At 38.5% G+C, this 19,060-nt stretch overlaps 1 protein-coding gene across 1 annotated transcript; it reads left to right on the plus strand.

Moving 5' to 3' along the window:
• The first annotated feature begins 6,900 nt into the window (after positions 1-6,900).
• IntS10 (integrator complex subunit 10) lies at positions 6,901-18,153 on the plus strand. The gene is made up of 13 exons (XM_045739454.2): positions 6,901-7,155; positions 7,781-7,848; positions 8,322-8,449; positions 9,867-9,982; positions 10,451-10,526; positions 11,563-11,693; positions 12,359-12,474; positions 13,302-13,477; positions 14,330-14,641; positions 15,160-15,371; positions 16,097-16,342; positions 17,107-17,297; positions 17,911-18,153. The coding sequence occupies exons 1-13, from the start codon at positions 7,009-7,011 to the stop codon at positions 18,071-18,073; spliced, it is 2,082 nt and encodes a 693-aa protein (XP_045595410.1). The 5' UTR covers positions 6,901-7,008; the 3' UTR covers positions 18,074-18,153.
• Positions 18,154-19,060: the final 907 nt, after the last annotated feature.

The following is a 19,060-nucleotide window of genomic DNA, read 5'->3' on the forward strand; positions in this document are numbered from 1 at the left end:
ATGAACGAACCAAACAAACCCTTCAAAACAACATTAAACAAACAAACAACATCTGAAGCACAACCAAGCACGAACCGAAGCCCGACCATGCACAACCCGAAACCCAAGTGACACATCCGGAGCCCGACCAGTTATGTAACCGGAGCCCGCCAGTTGTGTAACCGGAGCCCGACCAGTTATATACCCGGAGCCCGACCAGTTGTGTAACCGAAGTCCGACCAGTTGTGTAACCGGACCCCGACCAGTTGTGTAACCATAAGCCTAGCAAGTATAAATATCATCCAAACCCCACCTAGCTAAACAGCCCCAGAGCCCAACCAAATTCCATTCCTTGCTTGACCAAATAAAAATCACCTCAGCCCTACCTAAAACCCTCCACTTGCCCTAGAAACCAAATATGGAGCCATAGCAAACAGAAAATTGAGCTATGTATGAAGAAAGAAACCCAGATTTCTAGCAAACATACAACCATGGAGGCCTAGCAAACAAACCTGGAGCACTAGTACACAATTAACTATTGGTGCACAACCATGCACGAACTGGAGCCCGACCATGAACAACTAGAAGCCCAACAATTCACACCCCCGGAGCTCGACCAGTTGTGTAATCGCAAGCCTAGCATGAACGAACCAAACAATCACCTCAAAAAAACATCAAACAAACAAACAACATCTGAAGCACAACCATGCACGAACCGAAGCCCGATCATGCACAACCCGAAACCCAAGTGACACCTCCGGAGCCCGACCAGTTATGTAACCGGAGCCCGCCAGTTGTGTAACCGGAGCCCGACCAGTTATATACCCGGAGCCCGACCAGTTGTGTAACCGAAGTCCGACCAGTTGTGTAACCGGACCCCGACCAGTTGTGTAACCATAAGCCTAGCAAGTATACATTTCATCCAAACCCCACCTAGCTAAACAGCCCCAGAGCCCAACCAAACTCCATTCCTAGCTCGACCAAATAAAAATCTCCTCAGCCCTACCTAAATCCCTCCACTTGCCCTAGAAACCAAATATGGAGCCATAGCAAACAAAAAATTGAACTATGCATGAAAAAAGAAACCCAGATTTCTAGCAAACATAACCATAGAGCCCTAGCAAACAAACCTGGAGCACTGGTACACAAATGACTCCTGGAGCACACCCATGCACGAACAGGAGCCAGACCATGCACAACCCAAAGCCCAACAAATCACACCCCCGGAGTTATGTAACCTTGAGCCCGACCAGTTGTGTAACCGCAAGCCTAGCATGAACGAACCAAACAAACCCTTCAAAACAACATTAAACAAACAAACAACATCTGAAGCACAACCATGCACGAACCGAAGCCCGACCATGCACAACCCGAAACCCAAGTGACACACCCGGAGCCCGACCAGTTATGTAACCGGAGCCCACCAGTTGTGTAACCGGAGCCCGACCAGTTATATACCCGGAGCCCGACCAGTTGTGTAACCGGACCCCGACCAGTTGTGTAACCGGACCCCGACCAGTTGTGTAACCATAAGCCTAGCAAGTATAAATTTCATTCAAACCCCACCTAGCTAAACAGCCCCAGAGCCCAACCAAACTCCATTCCTAGCTTGACCAAATAAAAATCACCTCAGCCCTACCTAAAACCCTCCACTTGCCCTAGAAACCAAATATGGAGCCATAGCAAACAGAAAATTGAGCTATGTATGAAGAAAGAAACCCGGATTTCTAGCAAACATACAACCATGGAGGCCTAGCAAACAAACCTGGAGCACTAGTACACAATTAACTATTGGTGCACAACCATGCACGAACCGGAGCCCGACCATGAACAACTAGAAGCCTAACAATTCACACCCCCGAAGCTCGACCAGTTATGTAATCGCAAGCCTAGCATGAACGAACCAAACAAACACCTCAAAAAAAAACATCAAACAAACAACATCTGAAGCACAACAATGCACGAACCGAAGCCCGACCATGCACAACCCGAAACCCAAGTGACACATCCGGAGCCCGACCAGTTATGTAACCGGAGCCCGCCAGTTGTGTAACCGGAGCCCGACCAGTTATATACCCGGAGCCCGACCAGTTGTGTAACCGAAGTCCGACCAGTTGTGTAACCGGACCCCGACCAGTTGTGTAACCATAAGCCTAGCAAGTATACATTTCATCCAAACCCCACCAAGCTAAACAGCCCCAGAGCCCAACCAAACTCAATTCCTAGCTCGACCAAATAAAAATCTCCTCAGCCCTACCTAAAACCCCCCACTTGCCCTAGAAACCAAATATGGAGCCATAGCAAACAGAAAATTGAGCTATGTATGAAGAAAGAAACCCGGATTTCTAGCAAACATACAACCATAGACGCCTAGCAAACAAACCTGGAGCACTAGTACACAATTAACTATTGGTGCACAACCATGCACGAACCGGAGCCCGACCATGAACAACTAGAAGCCCAACAATTCACACCCCCGGAGCTCGACCAGTTGTGTAATCGCAAGCCTAACAAGCAAATGTCTCATCCAACCCCCAACAATGTGCTTAGTGGGTGTCAAAGAGTCCATTTTGGGACCAACCCTTTTTGTCATATACATCAACGACATTCATGAGAATATTACAAACCAAATCAAATTTGCAGATGACACTAAGATCTATGGTAAAGTGGGAGGTGAAAGCCATATTGAAACCTTGCAAAGAAATCTACATGAACTCCACAAATGGCCAGATGACTTTTTAATGTCGACAAAGACCTTGCATGTGGGGCATAACAGTCCCCGTCACAACTACCAAATTGACAGCACTACCTTTCAACAGATAGATGAAGAAAAGGATCTTGGAGTCAGAATTCATTACGTGGGGCATAACAGTACAGAACTCAACTACCAAATTAACATTATCTTGGAGTCAGAATCCACCAATCACTGACAGTTGTACAACAAGTGGGAGCGGAAGTAAAAAAGCAAACGAAACCCTGGGAATAATCATGCTTGCCTTTACCTTCAAGGAAAAGAAAGACCTTCAATTGTACAAGTTTCTGGTGCGCCCCCACATGAATTATTGCATCCAGGCATGGAGACCTCATCTTCAGAAAGACATAGCTGCTCTGGAGCCATGTCTTACCAGAGCTATGGAGCCATGTCTTACGACAAAAATCATACCAGAGCTTAGTCATCTCTCGTATCAGGAACGGTTGAGGGCCACAGGGCTAACACTGTAAACCAGGCATGACAGGGCGGACTTCATAGAAACCTTTAAAATACTAAACAATTTGGAGGATGTCGATCAGGATAATGTCTTCAAAAGGTCAGATGTTACACGAACAAGGAGCAACGAGTTCAAACTCAACAAGCCAGAATGTTGGACAGGAAACAGATGCTTTTTTACCCATAGGGTTGTAAACCCGTGGAACCGCATACCCGCCGAAACCGTAAACGCCGAAACTATTCTGCGTTTTAAAATACAGCTGGAAAAGATCAGGGCAAATGGGGGGATCTTTAACAAGCCGGCGGCTTTCTGTCCTCATCGAGGCCACTAGTGTTAGTGGCCCTCAGGTAAATTCAGTTCCTGGAGGGGTGTCCCCGCGCCTTCCCGTTGGATTCATCTATTGCAGTGTACACAGGACTGTCGCTTGTCACTAAACTTAGTTTTTAAACAAATAACTTGATGAAATATTATTACCTTATACGCGAGAATAATTCTCCATAGGCAATGCAATAAACCAGTCTCCGTGGTGTAGTGGTAAGACACTCGCCTGGCGTTCCGCGAGGAAGAAAAAAATTGACGAATGCGGTTTTGGGTCGGGCGGCCGCGTAGGCGAGCCTGGCCTGAGGACAGGCAACTGTAAATGCTTAACCCTCCACATACTTCAAGTGCAAATAATTGCCAACAGAACCTAAATACCGAACCTACTATACGTCTAATTAAACATACAATATAAAATTAATTTATACACGATAAAAACTATTTATAATACACAGTACATGAAAGTCGATAATAAATGCGTCTTGGGAGGGGGGGGGAAGGGGGGGAGGGGGGGGGGGGGTCGACCGCCGCGTTAACGAGCCTAGTCTGATGACGTAGTGGTTTAACACTATGGGGAAGTGTATTCTACATAATATCCTACCCATATAATGTTGGCAAATCATGATCCTCAAAATCTTCCACAATATCCGAGAGGGGACAGACTATTTAGCATTAGTGGAATACAAACATTTGAATGCTACAGAACCCGGATGAAAAAAACAATACGGAAACAATGACCCTCGGAGACATTACAAAACACGCTAACCCCGAATATCGCTTTGATATATATCGCTTTGCCCGAAACGCTATGCATACTAGTGGCTTTAGGTATTGTAAGTACTAGCTCTATCTATAAATTAATCAATGTTTTTAACTGCATCTATGTATGTACTTTTCCTAAATAAAATATTATTATTATTAAAAACTCAATGTTATAATAGCGAACAAATGTATAATGTTTTAAGTATTGTACGTGGAGGTTTATTATATATTCAAGCCTACCTCCCAACTGCTCAGATAGTTATAAAAAAAAAAGAAAAAAAAATTATCAGCCTTACCTACAAGGGTACGATGTCGCTCACGCCGCTGCTTCCTGATGACTGACAGGGTCGTGGTCAATCATAACTGCTGGGGTATCAGATTTGAGTTGCCGAAAGTCGCGAGCAGAAGAACTAAATGTTACAAATTTTACAATAAAACGAGCCAAATATTTTGTTTTCCGATTGATTCGCTTTTCAGAATAAACAGCCCAGCTTATTTTAACTGTTGCCGAAAAAGTAGTAAGTAGCGACATACATAGCTGGCTTTTTAATTGAATATAATTATCCTAATTGTTAACCCATTATGAGCCGTAAGCAACCAAACTACCCAGAGACCCTCTGCCTAAAATTATTTGAACGCCATGTTGAAATTCCTAGCGTATAGCGCCAGGAGTGTGTAAATTAATATTTATATAAGCATTATAGGCCTTTCTAAAGTAATTTATAGATCTGAATATCATATATTGTCTAACAAATTAATTATTTAAGTTAATATTTTAATTATGCCAGATACGCTATATATGCCAGATTTTAATTATGCCAGATTTTAATTCTGCCCGAAACGCTTTGCGTAATAGTGGCTTTAGGGATTGTATGTACTAGCTCTGTCTATAAATCCATCAATGTTTGTATCACACCTTGTATGTATGTACTTTATCTGAATAAAGTACATACATACAAGTACATACATAATTTTTTTTTTTTTTTTTTTTTTGAGATATATACAAGAGTTGTTACATTCTTGTACAGCCACTAGTACGCGTAGCGTTTCGGGCAAGACCTTAATCCTATGGTCCCTGGAATACGATCCCCTGCCGCGAAGAATCGTTTTTTCATCCAAGTACACATTTTACTGTTGCGTTAAACAGAGGCTACAGTTAAGGAATTGCGCCCAGTAAATCCTCCCCGGCCAGGATACGAACCCCTGACATAGCGCTCGCGGAACGCCAGGCGAGTGTCTTACCACTACACCACGGAGACTGTAGTCTCCGTGGTGTAGTGGTAAGACAATAGTCTTGTAGTGGTAGATAATAGTCTCCGTGGTGTAGTGGTAAGACACTCGCCTGGCGTTCCGCGAGCGCTATGTCATGGGTTCGTATCCTGGCCGGGGAGGATTTACTGGGCGCAATTCCTTAACTGTAGCCTCTGTTTAACGCAACAGTAAAATGTGTACTTGGATGAAAAAACGATTCTTCGCGGCAGGGGATCGTATTCCAGGGACCTGCCCGAAACGCTACGCGTACTAGTGGCTGTACAAGAATGTAACAACTCTTGTATATATCTCAAAAAAAAAAAAAAAAAAAAAAAGTATATAGACATACATACATACAGTTGAGAGGCGGGGCCAAAGAGCCAAAGCTCAACCCCCGCAAGCACAAATAGGTGAGTACATACATACATACATACATACATACATACATACATACATGTATGTATGCACAACTATATTCTACCCACTTCAATACTCCGCACCAATATAGAAGCATCAAGAAATATGGGCCAATAGGCCCTTTGCAGTTACTTCCATTCTTCCCTTTAATTTACCCAATTTATACCCATTGTTTCGTGTTCTGTCTTGTGTTGAAAGTTTGCTATATCTTGTGTTGAAAGTTTTGTTCACATCATCCAAAACTGTTGTAACATATCACCTCACCCAAATGCGGGTATATAAGATGAAAGCTGTTTAAATGATAGCATAGTAGAACTCTGTTTAGTGTTTGCAGGTTATAGTTGTGTGTGTGTGTGTAAACTAAAATCTTTGAAAATGTAATAAGTTATTAAGAAACGCGTTCAAGTGTCGCGTCAGACTAGAAATAAAAATGAATTTTGGAGAATTGATTTTTCAATTACCATCGACAGTGAAAAGAAACATAAGAAATATTGAGAAAATTCGTGTTAGAATTATTAAACTTACTTTTTCGGTCATATTTAATAACATACATACATACATACATACATACATACATACATACATACATACATACATACATACATACATACATACATACATACATACATACATACATACATCTGGTGAGTACATATATACATACATACATACATACATACATACATACATACATACATACATACATACATACATACATACATACATACATACGTACGTACGTACGTACGTACGTACATACATACATACATACATACATACATACATACATACATACATACATACATACATACATACATACATACATACATACATACATACATACATACATACATACATACATACATACATACATACATACATACATACATACATGTATACATACATACATACATGTATATAAATACATATTCAAGCAGACCTTCGCGGTCTCCCAGCGTTTTGTGCGTTGGGTTGAGGTTGTGGCCTCTGGGATGTGTTGTTTACGTTCCGGCGACCGTAGGTCCTATGAAGCCCAGATTATGTGTATCACATCACTGAACTTTATTTCGTAATGTCTCCGGACGAAGAGCTCAGCCATCTCTCTGACGAAGAGTATCTCATATTCCGTGCCAAAGAACAGCAGAAGAAAGATCCATGTGCAGCGAAATGTTGGATGATAACAGCCCAAGCTCTCTTTCCCAAGAATTTTGGGATTCAGGTGAGGGGGTAAAACTTGTGTTTCCTGTTTCCCAATGTCGGCAACAGGAAGCCTTTTAAGCAAAGTGAAGGCTCCCTGTTTCCCAAAGTCGATAACAGGAAGTCTTTTAAGCAAAGTGAAGGCTCCCCGTTTCCCAATGTCGACAACAGGAAGCAAAGTTAAAGTTCCCTGGAGTCCAGGGCTGGTGAACCATTGACATAAAAAGGCCATATTTACCTTAGCGAAGATTTCATAAGGGTGTAAATTGCATTCTTACAATTGTAGCCTACCTAGTAGCTTTATACATTCTGTATACATTCACTTACCAGATAATGTTTATTTGGGGAAAAGTTCATACATTCAAATTGAGTTATAAACATAATGTTGGATTTCTAGATAGAGCTAATACGTACTACAGTATGCCTAAAGCCACTAATAAGCACAAGTGTTTCGGGCAAAACCGAAACCAGCTTACAGATCAGGTGTTTTGTTAATCTAAATGATCTCATATTTCATGAGTAATCTCATAATTGGCTAGTTAAGTGTCTCCCCATTGCATGAATTACTTCACAACATCCTCCATGTTGAATCACTATAAATTTGATATTTCTATTTTATGATTATTTTTGTTGTTTTGTGTTTACAGTTCGAAGTGTACCAGATTGAGAAGGCTGCTAAGAATGTGAAGGAGGCAGCAAAATGCCTTGGTGTATTGTAAGTAACTGTAGAATATTATAACTTCACTTTGTTTAAGATTGCTTCTTTACTTAGTATTCAGCAGGTCTTGATCTAGTGGATCTTGAAGTGTTCAAACGCACATATGTGCCGCATTTGGCCAGATCCAGGAATCCATATTTTAATATTGATATATATATATAGATAGATATGTAGATGGGATAAGATAATCTAATTTTTTAATTATTTTAATATATTGCTTGTTCATTATGGTTATAACTTATATAGGAACTGGAAGTGCTTACTTCAACTAGCTGCTGTTGAAGCACACTTACTCAAGCTAAATGTTAAAATGAGATGCTTGCATAAGGTCACCTTTAACATTTACAGTGCAGGGCTTATATGACCTACAGTACTTCTGTCTGTTTTTGTATATTTCGTTGTATGTGAGTAATGGTTGTACATGAGTGTGTTAGTTAATGTCTGTGATGAATGTTGTTTTCACTGATCAGGTTAAGAGAGTTTGCCCCAGAACCGGTGCTTTGGCGAGAAGTCGATACCATCACGTCAGCTCTACGCCAGAGCGCTCCAGACTCTCAGAATTCATTCCTCACTTATCTCTTCAATATGCTACCTAAAGGTAAGATTTTCAGCTACAACTCTGTTAAGTATAGGGTGAAATGAGAAAACACCTGCAGACAAACAATGCTCATTCTGTCATGTTAGGGACCCTAATCATCATATAACTTGGTCTTCTTGTAAAATTATATTTCGTACCTCAACTCTTCACAGATGCCGTATTGTCAAATAGGCTCTGATTCACAACATGCCCAACATGAGCCTTAGTCCTGGCCTTGTTGCTGTTGACTCTTTCCTTTCACAGTACATTCTTAAATGCTCTAAGCTTTTTAACAAACATGATCTGACTTAAGCTTTGATTCCTGTCTCTTATTCGTACCCCCTATTCTTACCCTTCATTTTATTCTTACTTTTTTCTCTAACCTGTTCCTCAGTTTCATCTCACTCTCTTACCTTATTTATTTGCCTGTCCTTTTCCTCTCTTATATTACACGATTTGATAATGGTCCAGGACAGACTGAAATGTCATCGTTTCTTCATATTCTGATGTGTGGTTTGGCCACTATACATCCACCCACATTATTGTGACTTATCGTCTGCATGAGAAAACATGTTTGGACATGTTTATTCTCACAAAACAGCCATGCTCACCAGCATACATTCCAGGTATCAACATGTATATAGTAAAACCATATGGTCAATGAAAACAATCAAGGCTATAATCCTACTAACCTAACCTAGATAATATTTAATACTACAAGTCACACTCACCCCCAACAACTCTGTGTATATATTTTTTCACTCTGAGGTAGCTTGTGTTGAGTCTTTTTATACCCCAGTTGTCAATGAGACCTTCAGAAGCATTTAGAAACTTGCAGTACAATATTGCATTGAAAGTGCTGTATATTCTTTCAATCAATTTGTAGTGGGTGAATAAATATGAACAATGTAGAGTATTTAGTAAAAATGAAATTATTCTGAACAGGTTTTTCATTTCATCGATAACAAGTCTCTCTTATCATTAGTCATATTTTATTTTGTTGAAACTAACTTTCAGTTATCTTACTAATAATGTAAAATTGAGGGGAATAAAAACAGAGTGGTACTATGACATATTGCAAAGTGAACTAATTGTCCAGGTGTGGCCTGAGAAATTGACAATTGAGCTTCTGTACAACTGTACAGATTAAAGGGAAGCCAAATTTCTGCATTAGTAAAGTAGAAAGACCGAGGAATAAACATAACCTCAAGTCAAATTTACATTTCAAACCCTAAAGTAAAAGTAAATAACTGTATTCTGTATCTCATGAACTGTGTTTTCCAATATTACATCAGCATAAGCTGATGCAATTGTAAGTAAATGTAAAATGTGTTCATTATCTGCTCATATCTTATAACTTTTATTTGTATTACTGTAAAGTAATTACTATTACCCTAGTATTTATAATTTTAGAATAAAATTTCTCCTAATTTTACAGATGTTCAGCTTGGAATGGTGTTGTCAGCTGCAGAACGTTCACAGGATACGATGACTCGATGTCGCCTCATGCTTCTCTTGACTACTACCTTCCCTGAGACCACTGCACACCACGGGGTGAGCATCTTTCACATTTGGTATATTATTTCAGGTTTTTGGATAGGTGCTGAAAGGTTAAGCTAAATTCTGTGATTGATGTTGCTGTCATGATATGGTTAATACAGTTTATTATTAAGCACAGAATTGGTAAAATTTTGAATGCATTCCTGATGACAATGAATGGGAAAATAATAATCATTAAAATAATGTTGTAGTACATAGAGAATATGAACTGGCTAAGAAATAGACCCCTGTATGCAAGAAAGGGTGTATTTTCCTTCCTCCATATTACAGCAAATCTTTTCTGGCCTGTCCACCACTTGTTTATTGGTCAGATTAATGCACTGTTCTTCTGCAAATGTTTTGGGAGGCTTGTTACTTAGATTATGTCAAAGCACACTTCTCATCACTTATTATGTATTTTAAAAGTTTCTTAAGGTGTTTAAAAATATATGGTCTGAGAGTCATCTTAATATTATTTTACAGTTACAATTAGTGGAGAATTTGCTTGCTGCTGAGAAGCATTGCCCTGGACCCCTCAATCCATTCAGACGGATGCTTGGTAAGTCTTTTATGTTGTGTTCTAAAAAATACATTACAAAGCATTGCCAAGCTAATAGCAGGGGGAAACACATGCAAAACCTATTACTAGACAGGAATAGGCGCTCTGTGAGTATGGTAGTTTCTGTACCTTGCAATACAATTTGGAATGGCCAAGTCTTGTGTCATTCCTTGGGTGTGCTTTATTGTCTCTTCAGGTGATGACGAGGAACCTGTACATTTGTTCTCTCAGAATTCCTGGCTTCTCATTCCTCAGGCTAGACAAGATTTGGAGCATTTCTATTTATATAATATGGTTTTGATTTCTAAACCCTATCCACAAAGTCTAGAACCTGTTTTTCTGTCGGGCTCCTGGCTACAATTTCAAGTGCATGGAACTTCGTGGCAAGTAGGTAGTGGAATTATTTGTTTAAGGATGACAATTTGCAGGCTTATTTCTTATTTGCAGACTAGATTTAAAGGTGGCAATTGAGATCCTGGGCATTAAGCTAACAGGTAAGAGGTTGGAGACTCTTATTAGGGTCTTTCATGCATGCATCCTCACTAAGAATACACCTACAGTATATGGCTGTTCCATATTACTGTTTCCCATTTGTCACGGTAACTAGTTGTAGCAGATGCTAGGACCTTCTAACCATTTGGCCAAAAGTTTGGTAACCTTGGATCATTAAGGACATTAGTGAGTGGCTATTGTTTAATTTTTTAGTTTGCATATCTCAAAGACCAGCTTCCTCTTCATGGTTTAACCTGCTATGAATGAAAAGTACACTACTTAAAATATATTACATGGAAATACCAAAAAAAAGTCCATCTCAGGACACATGGGAAGTACACATTGACAGCACAAAGGTTATACAGTCTAACCATTATTGAAAGAGTTTGCTGTTTCTGGTTTATAATAAGTGGGTCCTTATCTCAGGAAGTTGACTATCTCAACTTCAGATTAATAATATAGTTTTAAATTTGATGTTATTTATAATATTTGTATTTGTTTACGTGATCATTTGTAACAAAATACACTCCTCTCGATCTTGCAGTGTGTGATCTGTTGCCAAGACTGCTACAAACTCGCGGGTTGGAGGTGCGGCCTAAGACACTCTATAGTCTTCTCTCTAGGGCAATAGAGTTTTATGTGGCATATGTTACCACTCCACCCAAAGTGATGCAGGTGTGTTAAAAAGTAATGTGTATTATATACCTGATTTATATATAATGGTGCTATATTTAGTTCAGAAGACATTTCTCATTATGCAGTTAGGACAAAATATTTCTTGACAATATTGAAGCCTAACAATGGGATCAAAACTGCATCCCCAGAAAATATCTTCCCCCCTTCTTTCCCTAACTTTACTCCTATCTTCTGTCTTGTCTTTATCCCTCCCCCCCCCTCTACATCTTTCCCCCCCCACCCCTTTTTCCCCTAACCTCACCTATCCCCTCCCTTTTCCCATTTCCTTCCCCCCCATCCTCCCCCTCTTTCATCCCCTCGCATTCCAAACTTGCAATCCTTGTAAACACATATAGTGATATAAACAAGCTTTCTGTTCCTGACAAAACAAATTATTATTAAAAATTATCCTGTGAAGTGAGTAAATTGGCATATACCACATGAGAGATTTAGTTGTAAATAGAATAGCTTGATCACAATTATGAGCATCTCTTTTTATCTTTCAACCTGGCGAAATATATTCATTTCTCTCGTACTAAACTCCGTCCCAAGTGTTTTAAGAATTAATCTAGCTTGCATGTTCTGCCAATGAAAATACAATTTGCTCATAGTGATGACATTTTAAAATGGATTAGGGATAGGCTTCAATGTGTGACGTGTTGCAGGGTGTCCTTGATGGCGATGGAAAGATTGATGACCCTTGGCAACAGCTCTTCATTGTTGTCCAGTTAATTGGATGGAATCTTGGGTGGGACTTGGCATCAGGGTTCCAGAATACCAGGTATGTAGAGTTTTGTATGGTATTAAAAAATGTAAATACCATCTAATACAACCAACCAACCCAATTTCAGGACCATAAAGCAGTACAGATTAGCTGGCTATTTTTCTAGGAGTATGAGGATTATAATATTTATGGAGTGCCAAAGGTCCCAGCATTTCTCAATTCACATTTATTTCATTCAGAATTTCCGTCTCTCTCTCTCTCTCTCTCTCTCTCTATGACCATAACATTACTTTTGTCCACACAACTTCAACAGTCTCTTTATCATAACAAATAAATAATCACTACACATGCAGTCCTTAATACTTGTTTGTACACATAACTCATATTGGCAGGTAGTAAAATGAACACAGCATTAAAACGGCCAAAAAGGCATACATGTGTGAGCCATGAGATACAGTCTGTGTTTGAAAACAAAGTGAGGCTGTCTGTACATGTTTATCCAGGATATTATGTTGTATTTTCATATATGCATATACATATTAAGATCGGTCTATGAAGCTAATCACCATGATTCAGTAATAGTAATAATTAGCTTTATGATTGATTGAATTTATACAAATTAACTCAATGTTTTTCAAATTGTTAGTAATTCTTATTTAATGGAGTCATTCCTATCCCCCTTATTTATCACTTCATGCATCAGGATATATACCAACCAAAACATCCACCCATATATATCTATACATATAAATGTTTATCATTATTAATTTATCTTCATAGGAATAGTATACAATTTAGTTTTTCATCTGCCAAAAATTCTTTGTTTACACTGTTAACTGGTCATGAAATAAATGTGAGTCTTACTGCAGTCTTGTCTTTTGCAGTAACAGGGAAGTTATCCTACAAAGAATCCAGAGTCTGGTAGAAGGAGGTGCTCGGTTAGGAGGGCCTAAGGGTGAGGGAGGTGAGGATGTGCGTGAGGTTCTCTACACGACACTCACTGTCTTTCTTCATGCTCTCATGGATTACACCAAGCGTCTGTATCCAGATTTTAATCAAGGTAAGTTTATATTGTTGTGAAAATAGTCTCGTGGGCTTTGAACCTTGTCAAATGTTGTTGCAGAGTGGAAACTTCCACTAGACGACTGTTTATGTTATGAAATAATTGTTATGGTGATTCTGAATTATTATTGTTGTTGAGGGGTTTTGTTGGGGTTGTTGTTATGGTTGTGGTTGCTGTTGTAGAATTTGGGCAAGTGGTGCAGTATTGTCAATGAAGCCAGTGATTGCCCAGTAAAGGAATGCACATTGCCAGAAACCCTGGTGGTATGCATATAGGATTATGTGTTGTGATTAGTAAACCTAGTGCTTTTTTTGAGACAGAAGCCTTTTATTTTTCAGTCAAGAAAGGAGGAGATAAGAGTATGTAACAGAATTAGTAATTTATGATTAAAATTGCACTTTAGTAGTGGTTTAGTGTTTTATCAGTGGAGATAGGATTAATGGGTTAGATATCTTACCTTTGTATTGAGGATACTAGTGAGTGCTTCCATAATGGAAATGATAAGGAAATGAAGCTAGTGCTTCACCATTTCAGTATCATTATGCTAATAAAACCAAGTTCTTGACTCATAACCTAGGTACCCGAGTTCATTCCCCTGATGGGGCAGAAATTGTTGGGCACATTTCCTTTCATCTGATACCTCTGATCATCTAGCAGTAACTAGATACCCAAGAGGGCACTATAGTGGTTCCCTCTTGGGGAAGGTCAGTACTTCGCCCTAAGTGGGGACCTCAGTACAAGTCTAAATACAGGCTTCCTGTCCCTGACAATGGGAATTATAATTATTTAATCATGTACTGTATGTATTTATGTGAGTGATTCTTTGTTACCATATTTTATTTTCAACAGAAAACAGCACATCAACAAGTACACCTCTGACTTTAGTGGAAGCGTTTATCTTTCCCGAGTGTGAACGTGAAGAGTCGGTCATTGTACCTCCTAAACGTTCCCGACCTTCCTTGGATGAGGATCCTACCATTCCCATTATTACAGTAAGCCGACCTACTGTTGCTGGTCAGGTTGCTGCACCAGTCAGTGGAGCTGTGGTGGGGATGTCTGTCAATACACCTGGAGGCATTGCAGCTGGTGGACTCTCGCAGGCACTAACAACTGCCATTAAATGCTGGGACCTTCTTAACTCATATGAACAGTTGCGTGCAGGTTAGTTCATTTCTCTGAATTGCTCAAATATGTTCTCTTTATTACCATATTTTTCAGACCATTTATACTTTTCTGTAGCACCTTTATTGCACATGTCTTTTGGCATCATAATACTTATTAGCAGTTCATTAGTGCTAGTATGGGGTTGGGTGTGGTGCTGCTGTCTTTTCGAGTTCATCAAAGGTAAATAAACAAGATTATCGAATGTTAAAAAAAAAAAGTTCTGTTTTTGTGGTTACCCTGGGATGTCAGGCGAGTCCCTGTAAGGTTTGATTTTATGAACAGACCCACTGTTATAATTGGCTGAATTGACACTTTCTCCCATGTCTTTTTAGCACCTTATATGACTGTGAAGGGACAGCTTGAAAAAATTCTTTTATTGGACCAAGAGCTTCAAAAAATACAAATCAGTTTTGTAATACATTTTTGTTCTAATTTAATGTATTGTTCATAGCTCTCTTTGCTTCTAATCCTTAGATAATTATCACAGCAGAATTAATTGTTGATATTCTTGACAGAATTTGTGAGGCTGTTGGAAAGTCTTGGCACTGATCGCTGGTGGTGGCTGAGAGTGTTTACAGTGGATGTCCTGATATACCAAGGAAGGCTTGCCGAGGCTGCTCGGGAGCTGCGACACACACTCAGTCATCGTGCTCATACACTCCCCACAACTTTCATTAGCACTAACCTAAAATTAGCATCTGTCCTTTATGCCCTAAATAATTTATCAGTGAGTACATATTTTAGCTGTTCCGTATACATACGAGACTTAATAACATACATTAGATACATAATTATACCCCCTGGTTACTCTGTGACCTAGGAGCTAGATATAAGAATGTTGAGAAATGCAATTGACAAATGCTTCAGGCAATTGGCTTGGCTGCCGTAAACACTTGGATCTTAAGTTGTCTCTATTAATGTGTTTATTTGCCTATTCAAATATACATCCATGCAACTTTACTGAATATTAATCATTAGTTTAGAAAAAAAAGTACTATCACCTATGTATGATACGGTGTCAACTTACATATCAATGGCTCCGTTTTTAAACTGCCACCACTATTTTGTCTCATTATACAATATATCTGTATGTTTCCTTCTGCCTTTACTGCTAACTTTAGCATTTGACACATAATTATTAGGTTTATTATGGTATTGGAGTTCATTTTCAAAGAATTGCAAGGATTCTCAAATAAGTCACTAGGCAGAGGATAGGCACCAATGCTGATGGCAATTGAAAACACTGCTTAAGCAAAGCAAGCCAGTGCTTTGCTTTGACTAGCCTGTAGAAAAGGCTAATCTTGATATCCCTAGTGGTGAGCCGAGACCAAATTAGTTACCAAAAGGTTCAAGACACTTAATGTCTGGATGTGACAGAGTTGACTAAATATTGCATATTCAAACAGTAGTGATAAATTCTTTTCTTCTCTGACTCCACATTTTCTTGTCCAGGGTGCAGCTGAAGCAGTACTAGAAGTTGTAGGTCAGCTGCCTGGCTGGGTTGGTATTGGTGGACTGGCTGGGGATTTGTGTGTTCCTGCTGCTTCTAATCGCCGCCATCTTCATGTGTTGGCACTCACTCGTCCTCAATGCCTTCAGTTTGCTACAACTCTTCTCATACATGCTCTCAGGCAACGAATAATTGTGGACAGACACATGGATGATTTATGCATTGGTCATCTGATTACACTTTTACAGGTAAAAACACACAATCAGGGGGGATTAATGAAACACTTTAATGTAAGTTTGCTAGTTAAAATTTGATTCTTAATTTACTCTCAGAAGACCTTTGTACATTAGTTAAGGTTGGAACAATTTCATATTTCAGCTGCCATCATAAAACTTAATAAAGAAAAGAGGTTTTGGGTGCTTATGTGTACCTTTACAGTATATTCTTGCCTTCAGAAGAAATTTGTGTATAAATGTACATCACAGGACAACACTAGCAATCGCCTTGAGTAAGGTAGCCTGTTGTGAAAGTTATTTTTATTTGAAGTTGAACAGAAAATGTAAATATTCAATGGTTGGAAAACAATTAAAATGATGCCAGCATCTACATTATCTGTTGATGCAATATACATGAAGATATTAGCCATAATACATCAGAGGCTTGTACTGTATTACTCTTGCTAAGTAGCCGATACTTGAAGTTCCGATATCCAGCCAAGTAGCTATACAAGCCATTTTTAAAGGAGTTTCACAAGTATAAACATATGCAGAGTGTTCATAATTCTATACATATAGTGAAGATTGTGGGTATCACAAGGCAATAAGTAGATTATTGTCAAACCAAAACATATAGATAACAAGATAACCTCAAGATATGGTGTAATATTATTCTACGCCATAATCTGAAGCCAAGTTACCTGTATTTGAAGCAGCTGTTATTGTTACAAGATAATCACATATAAAGTGTACGCACTGTGTTCCTACTAATGTTATATATTTTTTTCCATTTACAGTATGAGTGGCCTAAGTACATGAGCACTTTTGAAGAAATTTTGACAATCATTAGGAAACAAGGAGGCTTTTCCTACCCTCTTTTCTACAGCTACATCACCACACCAGATATCTTGGAGGAATTTATGTTCCTGGCTACCAAAGAAGGTGGAAATTTACAGATGGACATTATACCCATAAATCACAACAACAAGTAAGTTTGAATGGGACTGATGTCAGAGTGGGGTACTATACAGCAGATATGTCCGTAAGATGTATTATAAGGCAGATATGTCACAGTAAGGGGGGAATACTATGTAGCAGATATGAAAGCATAGAACAAATTGCATCTCACATGGACTTTATGGTTTTAAATATAACTTTACCTTGCCCATGTAATATTAAATTACTGTACAATGAAACTTTAAGAGGTAAAATATTTTTAAATGAATGAGGTAGAGGAACAAAATATGGGAATGTATCAGGTTCAAGTTACATAGAGAATTAAGTCTATAAAACATGTTTCCATATGAAATAAAATGTATCTAAATGTGGTGAAGAGTGAATGAAAGCAAAATTAAACAACTGCTAAAAATTGCGTATGTGTATGTGTTGCAATGAGTGACAACCTATCTTGGCACATAGCTGAGAGCTCACCTTTATAGTATTTAAAGTGGTTTATTACAGTTATCTCTTATAGACATTAAATTAGGTACAATGGCCACAGATGTACCACTAGATGAGTAAATTGGAACCTATTATAAAATCTTCAAAAGTTAATCAGCATTTCAGTTCAAACTGACTATTTTGCATAAATTATCTTCTAGGCAACAAAGAACGATATCTACCCGTGGTGTGGACCGAGACCTCAAGCATGATTTCAAGATGGGGATGAAAAAATTGATGTTGCGCAGTTCAGAACCCATCGAAGGAATCATCATTACTTTTTTAACTCGTGAAGGAACACTAGTGCATCAAAATCTCATGTGAAGATGGATTCCAAATTCTCTGCACAGCTCTTCCTTTTGTCTCATGATAATGTATTCTTAATAAATTTACTATAAATATTATTTTTGTTTTACAATAAAGGCCTAAATTTGATCCATTAATGAATTTGACCCTTTTGAACATATGCACTCATAAATGGTATCATTATTTTAACTTTGAAAGGAACATTAATGCATCAAAATCTTGTGTAGATGGATAGAAGATATCACACAGCTGTTCCCTTCTACCAAAGAATATCCTATTTATATTTGAGGATTACCTATTTTTAAGCATTGCATGTACTCATTTGTTGAAATTGAGTGCAAAATGAGGTAAGGCTTTATGTATTAGGTAATGTAGCTTCTCTGACACTGACAACATTATATCATCTTTCCTACTTTTAACTATTTCTTCAAATTATGAAGATGGTTGTACAGAGAACAAAGTGTTGACAATGACTTAACAGCAAGAAATTGAGCAGTTATTATTGAAGATAACATTCAAGTTCTGAAGGCTTTATTAAATGTAGCATAAATATGGCTGGCTGCTTATAAAGGTAAAATTGTGAGGAGATACTGTAGGTCGCACTCATCTATAGGCCACTCATTACCTCAAAAGATGAGGTAATATTAACATGGGTAACAAAGTGAGCAACAAAGTTTAACAAAAGTAATATATATTAAAACAACCAGAACAGTGGTTTGTTAGTCCAATAGGAAAAAAATTGGATGATTTAAGTAGTTGACTGGTGCTACATAGCCTTCCTGGTTTGGTGCCTTCTTTTGATAATTACTTACTTTAGTTGGCATGTTCTTTTATGTGAACGCTACAAGTTTCTGTAGAGGAACAATGCTTTATCAAATAAGTGCTTTTTTATTTAGATTTTAGTAGTTTACATTTGTCTGCTAAAAGATAAATAAATAATAAACTAATTTATATTTTTGATCGGGCCACGAAAACGTAAACAAATTAGTTTCTAATACTGTACTG

The sequence above is a fragment of the Procambarus clarkii genome, chromosome 25 (assembly GCF_040958095.1).
Source record: "Procambarus clarkii isolate CNS0578487 chromosome 25, FALCON_Pclarkii_2.0, whole genome shotgun sequence".
Classification (NCBI taxonomy): domain Eukaryota; kingdom Metazoa; phylum Arthropoda; class Malacostraca; order Decapoda; family Cambaridae; genus Procambarus; species Procambarus clarkii.